This window comes from Liolophura sinensis, chromosome 8 (genome assembly GCF_032854445.1).
Source record: "Liolophura sinensis isolate JHLJ2023 chromosome 8, CUHK_Ljap_v2, whole genome shotgun sequence".
In the NCBI taxonomy this organism is placed as follows: domain Eukaryota; kingdom Metazoa; phylum Mollusca; class Polyplacophora; order Chitonida; family Chitonidae; genus Liolophura; species Liolophura sinensis.
In genome coordinates, this window is record NC_088302.1 from 57,954,454 (window position 1) to 57,969,104 (window position 14,651).

At 40.0% G+C, this 14,651-nt stretch overlaps 2 protein-coding genes across 2 annotated transcripts in view; both read left to right on the top strand.

Annotated features, from left to right (window-relative positions):
- LOC135473767 (beta-alanine-activating enzyme-like) overlaps positions 1–2,559 on the top strand; it is a 33,598-nt gene extending 31,039 nt beyond the window's left edge. Inside the window, 2 exon segments of the mRNA XM_064753654.1 lie at positions 478–1,712; positions 2,464–2,559. Of these exon segments, the coding sequence (XP_064609724.1) occupies positions 478–1,674 (1,197 nt within the window). The 3' untranslated portion in view covers positions 1,675–1,712; positions 2,464–2,559.
- A 5,440-nt stretch (positions 2,560–7,999) lies between these two features.
- LOC135473766 (ATP-binding cassette sub-family C member 4-like) overlaps positions 8,000–14,651 on the top strand; it is a 144,871-nt gene continuing 138,219 nt past the window's right edge. The window contains exon 1 of the mRNA XM_064753653.1: positions 8,000–8,105. The gene's annotated coding sequence lies outside the window, so the exon portion shown is untranslated. The remainder of the gene's footprint in view (positions 8,106–14,651) is intronic.

Sequence of the window (14,651 nt, forward strand, 5' to 3'; positions counted from 1 at the left end):
ATCTTCATTTTTCAATGGTGGTTAAAGTTTGATCCAGAAAGTGCCATGGAAGTGTGATTAGGTGTGACGATGACAAACCAAACAAGTGCTATAGAAGTGTGATTAGCCATGGTGATAACAAACCAAACAAATGCCATGGAAGTGTGATTAGCCATGGTGATAACAAACCAAACAAATGCCATGGAAGTGTGATTAGGTACAATGATAACAAACCAAACTAGTACCTTGGAAGTGTGATTAGGTATAATTGATTTTTTTGATTGTTGTTTGTATGCCGTACTCATGTATATTTCACTTATACGACCATGGAGATGGGGTATGATGATAATCAAGTGCCATGAAAGCTTGATTAGCTATGATGATTATGGTGGGAGGACACGGAACAGAGCCTGGGGGTAGCTGTGATGATAACAGCCCAATCAAGGGCCATGGAAATGTGGTATCTTTTTTCAATAGCTCATGTCACTGTATTTTCAGTTGTGGACGTTTCTTACAAGTGCACCCATTTTCTCTTCTCCAACATTATGCCAAGTCAACAGAGGTCTACATGGGACATTAATGGATGTGCAGACAGATGTGATTTGTTCTCAGGATGTGCAGGCAGATGTGATTGGTTCTCAGGATGTGCAGATAGGTGTGATTGGTTCTCAGGACGAACTAGCAGAAGTAATTATTTCTCAGAATGCACTGGCAGATGTGATTGGTTCTCAGGATGTGCAGACAGATGTGATTGGTTCTCAGGATGTACTAGCAGAAGTAATTGTTTCTCAGAATGCACCAGCAGATGTGATTGGTTCTCAGGATGTGCAGACAGATGAGATTGGTTCTCAGGATGTGCAGGCAGATGTGATTGGTTCTCGGGATGTGCAGGCAGATGGGATTGGTTTTCAGGATGTGCAGACAGATGAGATTGGTTCTCTGAATGTGAAGCCAGATGTGATTGGTTCGCAAGATGTGCAGGCAGATGTGATTGGTCATCAGGATGTGCAGGCAGATGTGATTGGTTCCCAGGATTTAGGGAAGGATGTGATTGGCTCTGAAGACGTGTGGGCTGTAGTGATTGGCTCTCACGATGGACATGTATACACCTTGTCATGTACAGGTGAACTTCTGTGTCAGGCCTATTTGGGTGGGGCAGTATATGCCACACCCTTTGTGATACAGAGTGACAAGCCTGTTACTTGTGGCATTACAGCAGTTGCTGGATATAATGGTAGAGTGACTGGAGGTAAGGGAAAAAAATGTGGCACAGATGGAAGTATGATCAGTTTTTGTGATAAGGAAAATAACACTGGTGTAGTTGAGAAAATTATTAGTGCCAGTGGAAAAGAATACACTGTACCTGCCTTGATGGTATCAGCCTCAGACACTTCTCCAGCTCTTAGATTTGCCAAACATTCGAATCTGTTTAGTATCTGTGATTCGTGTATGTCAGGCCAGAGCTTTATTCCTCCTGCTTCTGGCAGGTGTCTGTCGACTGACCATATTGTAGAGCAAATCATAGTTGTCCCTAACACCACTGGCTGCTTGACTATGATTGGTTGTCAGACAGGTCATGTGATCGCCTGTCATCAGCTCAATGGCCAGGTGTTCTCCTCCCCTGTCGTGTTAGATGACATCATTGTGATCGGATGCCGAGACAATCACCTCTACTGTCTGCAGATAGATGGATAGTGCCCAGACATTATCCTTTACCATCTGCATATAGACAGGTACAGTGTATGCGGGGGCATGTGGATGAGCTGCACAGGTACAGTGTATGTGGGGCATGTGGATGAGCTGCACAGGTACATTGTATGTGGGGGCATGTTGATGAGCTGCACAGGTACAGTGTATGCGGGGGCATGTGGATGAGCTGCACAGGTACAGTGTATGTGGGGGCATGTTGATGAGCTGCACAGGTACAGTGTATGTGGGGGCATGTGGATGAGCTGCACAGGTACAGTGTATGTGGGGCATGTGGATGAGCTGCACAGGTACAGTGTATGTGGGGGCATGTGGATGAGCTGCACAGGTACAGTGTATGTGGGGGCATGTGGATGAGCTGCACAGGTACAGTGTATGTGGAGGCATGTGGATGAGCTGCACAGGTACAGTGTATGTGGGACATGTGGATGAGCTGCACAGGTACAGTGTATGTGGGGGCATTTGGATGAGCTGCACAGGTACAGTGTATGTGGGGGCATGTGGATGAGCTGCACAGGTACAGTGTATGTGGGGGCATGTGGATGAGCTGCACAGGTACAGTGTATGTGGGGGCGTGTACCTGTATATGAGTATGACAAAGCCTATACATACAATTTTAAATTTTAGATTTTATGTCTATGTTAGTGTGTAACAGTCTGTCCATCATATCTAACTGTGTGGTTTAATCACCTTTATCAAATTATATTTTTTGGATAATGTGCTCTACATAAAGTTTGATGTTGAATTTCTTTTTCTTGCTTGTTACTTCTCTTTAAGGTAGAAACCTTCATGGACTATACTGTCCTGGGCTTTACTAGGCGGGTAAGCCTTTAGCCTGGTGTAGGTCAACTTGTCCTGGCAAGCATGTGGGTCCAAGTCAAACTGTCCAGAAAATGTAATACCTAATATAAACAATATTTAGGTCAACCAGATATTGTCAACCTTACATGAATGTCGACAAAAACTAGTGATGGTAAGCATGGGGCAGCGTCTGACCAGATTCATTTTCAGTATGCGTACATTATGACTACAAATCGTAGGGCGCTGATGTAAAAATGTGACTGTCATGCGACGTGTTGTTTGTGATGCATCACAGTGATTTGTGGGAAAATTCTATGTAACTGCTCACAACTAGGGGAATAATTACACTGAGCATAGTGACTAACATGTTTTGGTGGAGGAAGCCAGGGGAATGATTACAGTCAGGGGTGAGTGAGTGAGTGAGTGTTTGGGATTTAACGTGGTACTTAACAATTTTTCAGTCATATGATGACGAAGGAATCCTTAGTACAGTCAGGAGAATGATTTTGCTGTGTATAAAAACTTACATGTGTAGGTGGAAGAAACGAGGGAAATGATTACAGTCAGGGGAATGATTACAATGTGTCCAATAATTTACATGTATGGGTGGAGTAAACCAAGGTAATGATTACACTCTATCTACTAACTTACATGTAAAGGTGGAGGAAACCAGGGGCATGATTACACTGTGTTTAATAACTTACATGTACAGTGTATATGTGTAGGAATCCAGGGAAATTATTACACTGTGTCTAATAACTTACATGTACAGTGTATATGTGTAGGAAACCAGGGGAATGATTACACTGTGTCTAATAACTTACATGTACAGTGTATATGTGTAGGAAACCAGGGGAATGATTACACTGTGTTTAATAACTTACATGTACAGTGTATATGTGTAGGAATCCAGGGAAATTATTACACTGTGTCTAATAACTTACATGTACAGTGTATATGTGTAGGAAACCAGGGAAATGATTACACTGTGTCTAATAACTTACATGTACAGTGTATATGTGTAGGAAACCAGGGAAATGATTACACTGTGTCTAATAACTTACATGTACAGTGTATATGTGTAGGAAACCAGGGGAATGATTACACTGTGTTTAATAACTTACATGTACAGTGTATATGTGTAGGAAACCAGGGGAATGATTACACTGTGTCTAATAACTTACATGTACAGTGTATATGTGTAGGAAACCAGGGGAATGATTACACTGTGTCTAATAACTTACATGTACAGTGTATATGTGTAGGAAACCAGGGGAATTAATAACTTACATGTAGAGATGGAGGAAACCAGGGGAATGATTACACTGTGTCTAAAAACTTACATGTACAGTTTATATGTGTAGGAAACCAAGGGAGTGATTACACTGATTACACCACTCAGTGGCAATGCATAACACCAATTAAGTAACTAACAAACCTATTCTTTGTAAGTTTGTAAAATATGTGATTGTATGATTTGACATTATTTTCTTGCTAGGGTCAGTTACACTGAACCTCCCCAAACATAGCATGAATGGCAAAATATCAATGTTTTCATTCTGTGACACACATGTAATTCAGACCATAAACACATCTATAACTTAAATAAAAAAGACAAAACCTTGAGTTTGTGTGTTTGTTTTAATGACATGAACTTGCTTGAACTTGCCAACATTTCCCTGCCAAGCTGGTACTTGGTATAAAAATCCCAACTAAAACTTCCACCATTGTATCCAGGTATGGATACATAATAGTTCTACTTGACAAACCAATACGGTAAAATTTTACTGATGTATACTTATACATAAAAATAATAATGTAAAAGATAAAGCACAAACTGACATAAGTCTTCTATTTCTTACTCATGCAGCAAAGACCCCAGTTTAGTGTGTAATTTCACGATAGAAGATGTAAACTAGATTGAGATGGAATGTTCTATGCTGAGTGATGACCTCTGACAGTGTGTCATATATTGTAGAGCTATGTTCCAGTGTTTAGTAATGATGTGATATATATCTTGTAAATCATTACTAAGTGACTGTAGATCATAATTTTGAATGATAATTATTCCTCAGATGCAGAATGTATATGCTTTTGTACTTTTCAAAGAGAGAAAACTTGTGGAGACTGCAAATTGTTTAGGGTTTCAAAGTACAAGCTGACAGAAGGAATGACTGGCTATTGCTTTACACCACGTAATCCATGACAAAGACAGGTGCGAATTTGGACTATTCTAATTGATGCATTGTAGAAGATTTGGTCATGTTTCTATCTATATACATATACATTGCTATGTCTGCAGACCTCCCATCATTTTTAAGTTCATCTGCTGTGTTTTTGAAAATCTAGTATTGTGGTAACATCTCCATTAAGTCACTGTGTGTAATGAAGCGTAGCTGAAGAAAATCTAGTATTGTCTTAACATCTCCATTAAGTCACTGTGTGTAATGAAGCGTAGCTGAAGAAAATCTAGTATTGTGGTAAAATCTCCATTAAGTCACTGTGTGTAATGAAGCGTAGCTGAAGAAAATCTAGTATTGTGGTAACATCTCCATTAAGTCACTGTGTGTAATGAAGTGTAGCTGAAGAAAAAAGCATCACATTGTGAGTGTATCCAGCATGAAGGAAATGACTTTCTCACATATCTTGCAGGTCTCATAGTAAACCCTTGTCAGTCAGCTGTTTCATCAGGTCGCTGAAGGCGTGCTCCAGGGATCCAGATTTAGACTGCCATCCTTTAGATTTCACAGAAATACCAGACTGTCTGTCTGTAGCCTCACAGTCCCATACAAACTTCCATCTATAAAAGTGGCCTCTGACTTCATACGAGATTGTCCTTCCATTAATTTCAACCTAAAACACAGATAAGAAAGATTAGCAAGTGATTTAAAGCTATGCTCATGAAAGACACCTGAAAAAGGGGAAGGTATAAAATGTATAGTAGACTTTTTATTGTTGTACAGGTACAAAGAAAGGCTTACGAAAGCCAAAATATACAGTATAACACTTCACACTGTGGTCAGGAGAGGGCGCCCCTGATGCGCTTGGCCTCGCCTTACCATAAGCTTTGTTCATTCACACAGTGGTCAGAAGAGTGCACCCCTCTGATGTTGGCCAGGTTAAAGTCTAGCGTTAATGATATAAGCTTGGTTTATACACACAGACATCACACACTGGTCAGGAGAGTGCACTCCTTATGTGTTTGGCCAGGTTAACATCTAACCTTAATGGCATAAGCTTTGTTAATTCACACAGAAATCACACACTAGTCAGGAGAGAGCACTCCTTATGTGTTTGGCCAGGTTAAAGTCTAGTCTTAATGGCATAAACTTTGTTCATTCACACAGAAATCACACACTAGTCAGGAGAGAGCACTCCTTATGTGTTTGGCCAGGTTAAAGTCTAACCATAATGGCATCAGCTTTGTTCATCCACAGATACACCACACACTGTCAGGAGAGTGCACTCCTTATGTGTTTGGCCAGGTTATGGTCTAGCCTTAATGGCATAAACTTTGTTCATTCACACAGACATCACACAGTGGTCAGGATAGTGCACTCCTTATGTGTTTGGCCAGGTTAAAGTCTAGCCTTAATGGCATAAGCTTTGTTCATTCACAGATACACCACACACTGTCAGGAGAGTGCACTCCTTATGTGTTTGGCCAGGTTAAAGTCTAGCCCTAATGGCACAAGCTTTGCTCATTTACAAAGACACAAAACAATGGTCAGGAGAGTGCACCTCTTAGGTGTTAGCCAGGTTAAAATCTAACCATAATGGCATCACCTTTGTTCATTCACAGATACACCACACACACTGTCAGGCAAGTGCACCACTTAGGTGTTGGCCAGGTTAAAGTCTAGCCTTAATGGCATAAGTTTGTTCATTCCCACAGACACCACACATGGGCCAGGAGAGTGCACCTCTTATGTGTTTGACCAGGTTAAGGTCTAGCCTTAATGGCATAAGCTTTGTTCATTCACACAAACATCACACACTGGTCAGGAGATTGCACTCCTTGTGTGTTGGCCAGGTTAAAGTCTAGTCTTCATGGCATAAGCTTTGTTCATTCACAGAGACACCACACACAGACCAGGAGAGTTATGTGTTGGCCCTGCTAATGTCTAGCCTTAATGGCATAAGCTTTGTTCATTCACAGATACACCACTCTCTGGTCAGGAGAGTGTACCCCTCTGATGATGGCCAGGTTAAAGCTTAGCTTTACTATATGCTTTGTTCATTATGAATATGACTTCACCTATACAGTTCCTTTGCTGGGTGCTCAGAATGTGGTGAATGGAGTCTGAACCAACAAGCTACAGTAAGGTACATGTACAGTAGCCCTACAAGTGCATAGGCAGGAAATGTGGGTGGAGTTGAAAGTTAAAGTATAATACAACAATACAACAACGAAATCCAAGTGATGGCAATGGTTGTGAAAAGTAACATAACATTTTGCCCTGTTCTGACTGCTTTCTGTAAACATACCAATAAACTACTTACATCATCCTTGTCTGAGGTAAGCTGATTGACAATGGTGGCAATATTGGCTATTTTAGTAGCAGCACCCAAGACGCTCTCTGCAGCCATCACCCAACTTTTGCAATCTAAATGGGTATGTCAAAGTTATAGCCTTGCAGACAGAGTACTGTATTATATTAGTCGAGATCTACAAAAGAATTTATTGGAAAATATGAAAGGTAACTGATCTCGTTGACTCTAGGTGTCTCCATGTTCAGAGACATATCCTACAGAATGCCTTCGTAAACCAGAGAAAAGTTCTGCGTGAAAGAAAGGAAAGGAAATTGCCTAAGTGCTGAACAATTAATTAATATTATTATTACAAAGAATAAAAATTTTCATAATTTAAATACAAAGGAGTTTAATAGAGAACATATATAGACCCCTGAAAATGAAATAGAAAGGTAAATAGCTAAGGCCTACGTGCAAGTCGAGCTGAGAGTTCCGATAGTTCACCTGACGCTGAGACTAATTTAGCTGGGATCTGTTGCGTTAATTCCAGCCTGAAGTAAACCTGTAGCGTAGTGAAAAATAACTTGTTTAAATATAAATTGTACAAAAAATTAAAAAAGAATTCAAATCCTACACAAATAAACACCAAATATATAAATGCTTTGATGACTGTATACAGTGCAGATACCGGTAATATAAGCCTATTGGCCAACATATGAATCAGTTGGTCAGTGTACATTTGCCAGTCGACTATAACACTTTATGACTTACCGTGATATGCTCAAGTCCGATCTGTTCTGTGGTTCTGGAATCTTTATGGATTTCATCAGAAAATCCCATCTAAGAAGATTCTGTGAAAGTTTTCACAACATTTCAATTCCCACTGTACAGATGAAGCTGATTTATCGTCTTGTATTGACTTTCATTTTGGGCAGTCTATTCTATCGTGTTACAAGGGGATTCCTATTGTTAGCAAAGACTAAAGCGCGCGGATTGAAAGTGAAAGTGGCTTTTCAGGGAACGTATGCGTACAAGAAATCACTTTTCTGGGGACAAAGATGTCGAAGTATTGGATTTGGGTTTTCCCAGTTATTCGAATGGATGCCGTGATGTCGTGAAAAAGACCCAACCTTCGCTGAATCTGGGTAAGGAAGTGAAATGTTCTCGTCTGACACATACACAATAACAACAACAACAACAACAGTACGTAGGCCCTCAAAGGGATCGGGTGAAAACACCCTCTATAAAGCCCTTACTGAACTCATGTGCCAAGTACTTTAGGTTTTCTTGACTTAATTCACATTTCTGCGCATTCAGTAAACCTGCGATTAACAGACAGTCATCTATCTTAATCCCAGGAGAAATGTAAATTATGATGACTTCAAATCCACCAAAAACAGTAACGAGTGACCTCGTTGATGGCCAACCCAAGTCTAGCTGGCCTAAATAACCTGGTAATTTGTATATCAAAACGTTTTCTTTTTTTGAGATGGATTCTAACTGCACAGAAGCAAATATAGTCCTGTTTCCGTATCAATTTGAACTATGTTGAAGGTCTGATTTATGACACTGACATCTCTGGCCAGACTCCAGATTTTGAGTTCTCAGATGTTCAATTTGGTCTTTGTCCAGACAATTCCGCTCTGGCAATATGAACTGGTCAGATATAGCTGCATATCCTGTCTTACATCCACAATGTATATTTGGTGTGTTTATATTAAGATTTAATATTTATTTAGTATTCTTCCCATTGTCCACTTCATAATAAATATCATTCTATACCCCGAGAAATTCTAAATTCATATGCAACTACTGATGGATGCTCTTGTTGGCAGTCTGAGTTGTGTACAGTATGAATGAATGTACTCTGTGGACATCAGCGTTAGATTGTACAGAGATTTAGTATCCATCAGTTTTCAGTTCAGTTAATAGTACTGTTGTTTATAAGGACTGTGTGCAAGTGCTGTTGTGGAAATGCAGCCATATACCTGTCTCAGCTTTTAGTTGTAATATTGTGAGAGCAGATATGACTGTTTTCGATGGGTACAAAATCCTTCAGCTTTGTGCTGTAAATCCACGCCTTCCTGACATGCCTGAGGGCCAAATCGTCTTGCTCAGATTAGTATGTACCCTTTTTCAGTATTTGTTTACACTCAGTTTAACAATAAATACATGGGTAGCTAATTATGAATAAATAGCAAATCTGAACACTCAACCTTTAAGCATTCATCATACTCCTGTTGTGTATAACCTGTTACCAGAATATCATTCTGAAATGTTCTTAGTTTTCGGCTCTCTGGATTTAACGAATCCAGAAGCTTCAAGAAGTTTTGTGAAAACTGTTTGTCCATCTACATGTACATGTAGTTAAGCTGTAATACTGCCTTTATTTTAACCTCAAGTGGTTTTGACTTGAGAAATGTTCAGCGTCACTGATTTCATAATTTCAGAAACACCAGGGGGGGTTACTCTGTGCCTCACGCAGACATCAAATCTGTAATGTTTGCCTTTAAATTCGCTATTGGCTATGAACTATATTTCTTTTAGAGCCCAAAATACAATTAACACCTCTTAATGTATGAGCTGTGGAAGTTAACTGTGGTGGATTCTGGAGTTGTCTGTGTGTGCTGTTTGATGTAACTGTTAACTGTGGTGGATTCTGGAGTTGTCTGTATGTGCTGTTTGGTGTAACAGTTAACTGTTGTGGATTGTGGAGTTGTCTGTGTGTGCTGTTTGATGTAACAGTTAACTGTTGTGGATTGTGGAGTTGTCTTTGTGTGCTGTTTGATGTAACAGTTAACTGTTGTGGATTGTGGAGTTGTCTTTGTGTGCTGTTTGATGTAACAGTTAACTGTTGTGGATTGTGGAGTTGTCTGTATGTGCTGTTTGATGTAACAGTTAACTGTTGTGGATTCTGGAGTTGTCTTTGTGTGCTGTTTGATGTAACAGTTAACTGTTGTGGATTGTGGAGTTGTCTGTATGTGCTGTTTGATGTAACAGTTAACTGTTGTGGATTGTGAAGTTGTCTGTATGTGCTGTTTGACGTAATATGTGCTTTTTGATGTAACAGTTAACTGTAGTGGATTGTGGAGTTGTCTTTGTGTGCTGTTTGATGTAACAGTTAACTGTTGTGGATTGTGAAGTTGTCTGTATGTGCTGTTTGATGTAACAGTTAACTGTTGTGGATTCTGGAGTTGTCTGTGTGTGCTGTTTGATGTAACAGTTAACTGTGGTGGATTCTGGATTTCTGTGTGTGCTGTTTGATGTAACAGTTAACTGTTGTGGATTGTGGAGTTGTCTGTATGTGCTGTTTGATGTAACAGTTAACTGTAGTGGATTCTGGAGTTGTCTTTGTGTGCTGTTTGATGTAACAGCTAACTGTTGTGGATTCTGGATTTCTGTGTGTGCTGTTTGATGTAACAGTTAACTGTGGTGGATTCTGGAGTTGTCTTTGTGTGCTGTTTGATGTAACAGTAAACTGTTTTGGATTCTGGATTTCTGTGTGTGCTGTTTGATGTAACAGTTAACTGTGGTGGATTCTGGAGTTGCCTTTGTGTGCTGTTTGATGTAACAGTTAACTGTTGTGGATTGTGGAGTTGTCTTTATGTGCTGTTTGATGTAATAGCTAACTGTTGTGGATTCTGGAGTTGTCTGTATGTGCTGTTTGGTGTAACAGCTAACTGTTGTGGGTTCTGGAGTTGTCTGTATGTGCTGTTTGATGTAACAGTTAACTGTGGTGGATTGTGGAGTTGTCTTTGTGTGCTGTTTGATGTAACAGTTAACTGTTGTGGATTGTGGAGTTGTCTTTGTGTGCTGTTTGATGTAACAGTTAACTGTTGTGGATTGTGGAGTTGTCTTTGTGTGCTGTTTGATGTAACAGTTAACTGTGGTGGATTCTGGAGTTGTCTGTATGTGCTGTTTGATGTAACAGTTAACTGTGGTGGATTGTGGAGTTGTCTTTGTGTGCTGTTTGATGTAACAGTTAACTGTTGTGGATTCTGGAGTTGTCTGTGTGTGCTGTTTGATGTAACTGTTAACTGTTGTGGATTGTGGAGTTGTCTGTATGTGCTGTTTGATGTAACAGTTAACTGTTGTGGATTGTGAAGTTGTCTGTATGTGCTGTTTGACGTAATATGTGCTTTTTGATGTAACAGTTAACTGTAGTGGATTGTGGAGTTGTCTTTGTGTGCTGTTTGATGTAACAGTTAACTGTTGTGGATTGTGAAGTTGTCTGTATATGCTGTTTGATGTAACAGTTAACTGTAGTGGATTCTGGAGTTGTCTTTGTGTGCTGTTTGATGTAACAGTTAACTGTTGTTGATTCTGGATTTCTGTGTGTGCTGTTTGATGTAATAGCTAACTGTTGTGGATTGTGGAGTTGTCTGTATGTGCTGTTTGATGTAACTGTTAACTGTTGTGGATTCTGGATTTCTGTGTGTGCTGTTTGATGTAACAGTTAACTGTTGTGGATTGTGGAGTTGTCTGTGTGTGCTGTTTGATGTAACAGTTAACTGTTGTGGATTGTGGAGTTGTCTTTGTGTGCTGTTTGATGTAACAGTTAACTGTGGTGGATTGTGGAATTGTCTGTGTGTGCTGTTTGATGTAACAGTTAACTGTTGTGGATTCTGGAGTTGTCTGTGTGTGCTGTTTGATGTAACAGTTAACTGTTGTGGATTCTGGAGTTGTCTGTGTGTGCTGTTTGATGTAACAGTTAACTGTTGTGGATTGTGGAGTTGTCTGTGTGTGCTGTTTGATGTAACAGTTAACTGTTGTGGATTCTGGATTTCTGTGTGTGCTGTTTGATGTAACAGTTAACTGTTGTGGGTTCTGGAGTTGTCTGTGTGTGCTGTTTGATGTAATAGCTAACTGTTGTGGATTCTGGAGTTGTCTGTATGTGCTGTTTGATGTAACAGTTAACTGTTGTGGATTCTGGAGTTGTCTGTGTGTGCTGTTTGATGTAACAGTTAACTGTTGTGGATTCTGGAGTTGTCTGTGTGTGCTGTTTGATGTAACAGTTAACTGTTGTGGATTGTGGAGTTGTCTGTGTGTGCTGTTTGATGTAACAGTTAACTGTTGTGGATTCTGGATTTCTGTGTGTGCTGTTTGATGTAACAGTTAACTGTTGTGGGTTCTGGAGTTGTCTGTGTGTGCTGTTTGATGTAATAGCTAACTGTTGTGGATTGTGGAGTTGTCTGTATGTGCTGTTTGATGTAACAGTTAACTGTTGTGGATTCTGGAGTTGTCTGTATGTGCTGTTTGATGTAACAGTTAACTGTGGTGGATTCTGGATTTCTGTGTGTGCTGTTTGATGTAACAGTTAACTGTTGTGGATTGTGGAGTTGTCTGTATGTGCTGTTTGATGTAACAGTTAACTGTAGTGGATTCTGGAGTTGTCTTTGTGTGCTGTTTGATGTAACAGCTAACTGTTGTGGATTCTGGATTTCTGTGTGTGCTGTTTGATGTAACAGTTAACTGTGGTGGATTCTGGAGTTGTCTTTGTGTGCTGTTTGATGTAACAGTAAACTGTTTTGGATTCTGGATTTCTGTGTGTGCTGTTTGATGTAACAGTTAACTGTGGTGGATTCTGGAGTTGTCTTTGTGTGCTGTTTGATGTAACAGTTAACTGTTGTGGATTGTGGAGTTGTCTGTATGTGCTGTTTGATGTAATAGCTAACTGTTGTGGATTGTGGAGTTGTCTGTATGTGCTGTTTGGTGTAACAGCTAACTGTTGTGGGTTCTGGAGTTGTCTGTATGTGCTGTTTGATGTAACAGTTAACTGTGGTGGATTGTGGAGTTGTCTTTGTGTGCTGTTTGATGTAACAGTTAACTGTTGTGGATTGTGGAGTTGTCTTTGTGTGCTGTTTGATGTAACAGTTAACTGTTGTGGATTGTGGAGTTGTCTTTGTGTGCTGTTTGATGTAACAGTTAACTGTGGTGGATTCTGGAGTTGTCTGTATGTGCTGTTTGATGTAACAGTTAACTGTGGTGGATTGTGGAGTTGTCTTTGTGTGCTGTTTGATGTAACAGTTAACTGTTGTGGATTCTGGAGTTGTCTGTGTGTGCTGTTTGATGTAACAGTTAACTGTTGTGGATTGTGGAGTTGTCTGTATGTGCTGTTTGATGTAACAGTTAACTGTTGTGGATTGTGAAGTTGTCTTTGTGTGCTGTTTGATGTAACAGTTAACTGTTGTGGATTGTGGAGTTGTCTGTATGTGCTGTTTGATGTAACAGTTAACTGTTGTGGATTGTGGAGTTGTCTGTATGTGCTGTTTGATGTAACAGTTAACTGTTGTGGATTGTGAAGTTGTCTGTATGTGCTGTTTGACGTAATATGTGCTTTTTGATGTAACAGTTAACTGTAGTGGATTGTGGAGTTGTCTTTGTGTGCTGTTTGATGTAACAGTTAACTGTTGTGGATTGTGAAGTTGTCTGTATATGCTGTTTGATGTAACAGTTAACTGTAGTGGATTCTGGAGTTGTCTTTGTGTGCTGTTTGATGTAACAGTTAACTGTTGTGGATTCTGGATTTCTGTGTGTGCTGTTTGATGTAATAGCTAACTGTTGTGGATTGTGGAGTTGTCTGTATGTGCTGTTTGATGTAACTGTTAACTGTTGTGGATTCTGGATTTCTGTGTGTGCTGTTTGATGTAACAGTTAACTGTTGTGGATTGTGGAGTTGTCTGTGTGTGCTGTTTGATGTAACAGTTAACTGTTGTGGATTGTGGAGTTGTCTTTGTGTGCTGTTTGATGTAACAGTTAACTGTGGTGGATTGTGGAGTTGTCTGTGTGTGCTGTTTGATGTAACAGTTAACTGTTGTGGATTCTGGAGTTGTCTGTGTGTGCTGTTTGATGTAACAGTTAACTGTTGTGGATTCTGGAGTTGTCTGTGTGTGCTGTTTGATGTAACAGTTAACTGTTGTGGATTGTGGAGTTGTCTGTGTGTGCTGTTTGATGTAACAGTTAACTGTTGTGGATTCTGGATTTCTGTGTGTGCTGTTTGATGTAACAGTTAACTGTTGTGGGCTCTGGAGTTGTCTGTGTGTGCTGTTTGATGTAATAGCTAACTGTTGTGGATTCTGGAGTTGTCTGTATGTGCTGTTTGATGTAACAGTTAACTGTTGTGGATTGTGGAGTTGTCTGTGTGTGCTGTTTGATGTAACAGTTAACTGTTGTGGATTCTGGAGTTGTCTGTGTGTGCTGTTTGATGTAACAGTTAACTGTTGTGGATTGTGGAGTTGTCTGTATGTGCTGTTTGATGTAACAGTTAACTGTTGTGGATTCTGGAGTTGTCTGTGTGTGCTGTTTGATGTAACAGTTAACTGTTGTGGATTGTGGAGTTGTCTTTGTGTGCTGTTTGATGTAACTGTTAACTGTGGTGGATTGTGGAGTTGTCTGTGTGTGCTGTTTGATGTAACAGTTAACTGTTGTGGATTCTGGAGTTGTCTGTATGTGCTGTTTGATGTAACAGTTAACTGTTGTGGATTGTGGAGTTGTCTTTGTGTGCTGTTTGATGTAACAGTTAACTGTTGTGGATTGTGGAGTTGTCTTTGTGTGCTGTTTGATGTAACAGTTAACTGTTGTGGATTGTGGAGTTGTCTGTGTGCTGTTTGATGTAACAGTTAACTGTGGTGGATTCTGGAGTTGTCCGCATGTGCTGTTTGATGTGACATTGTGCTTGTGTTATCTCAGAC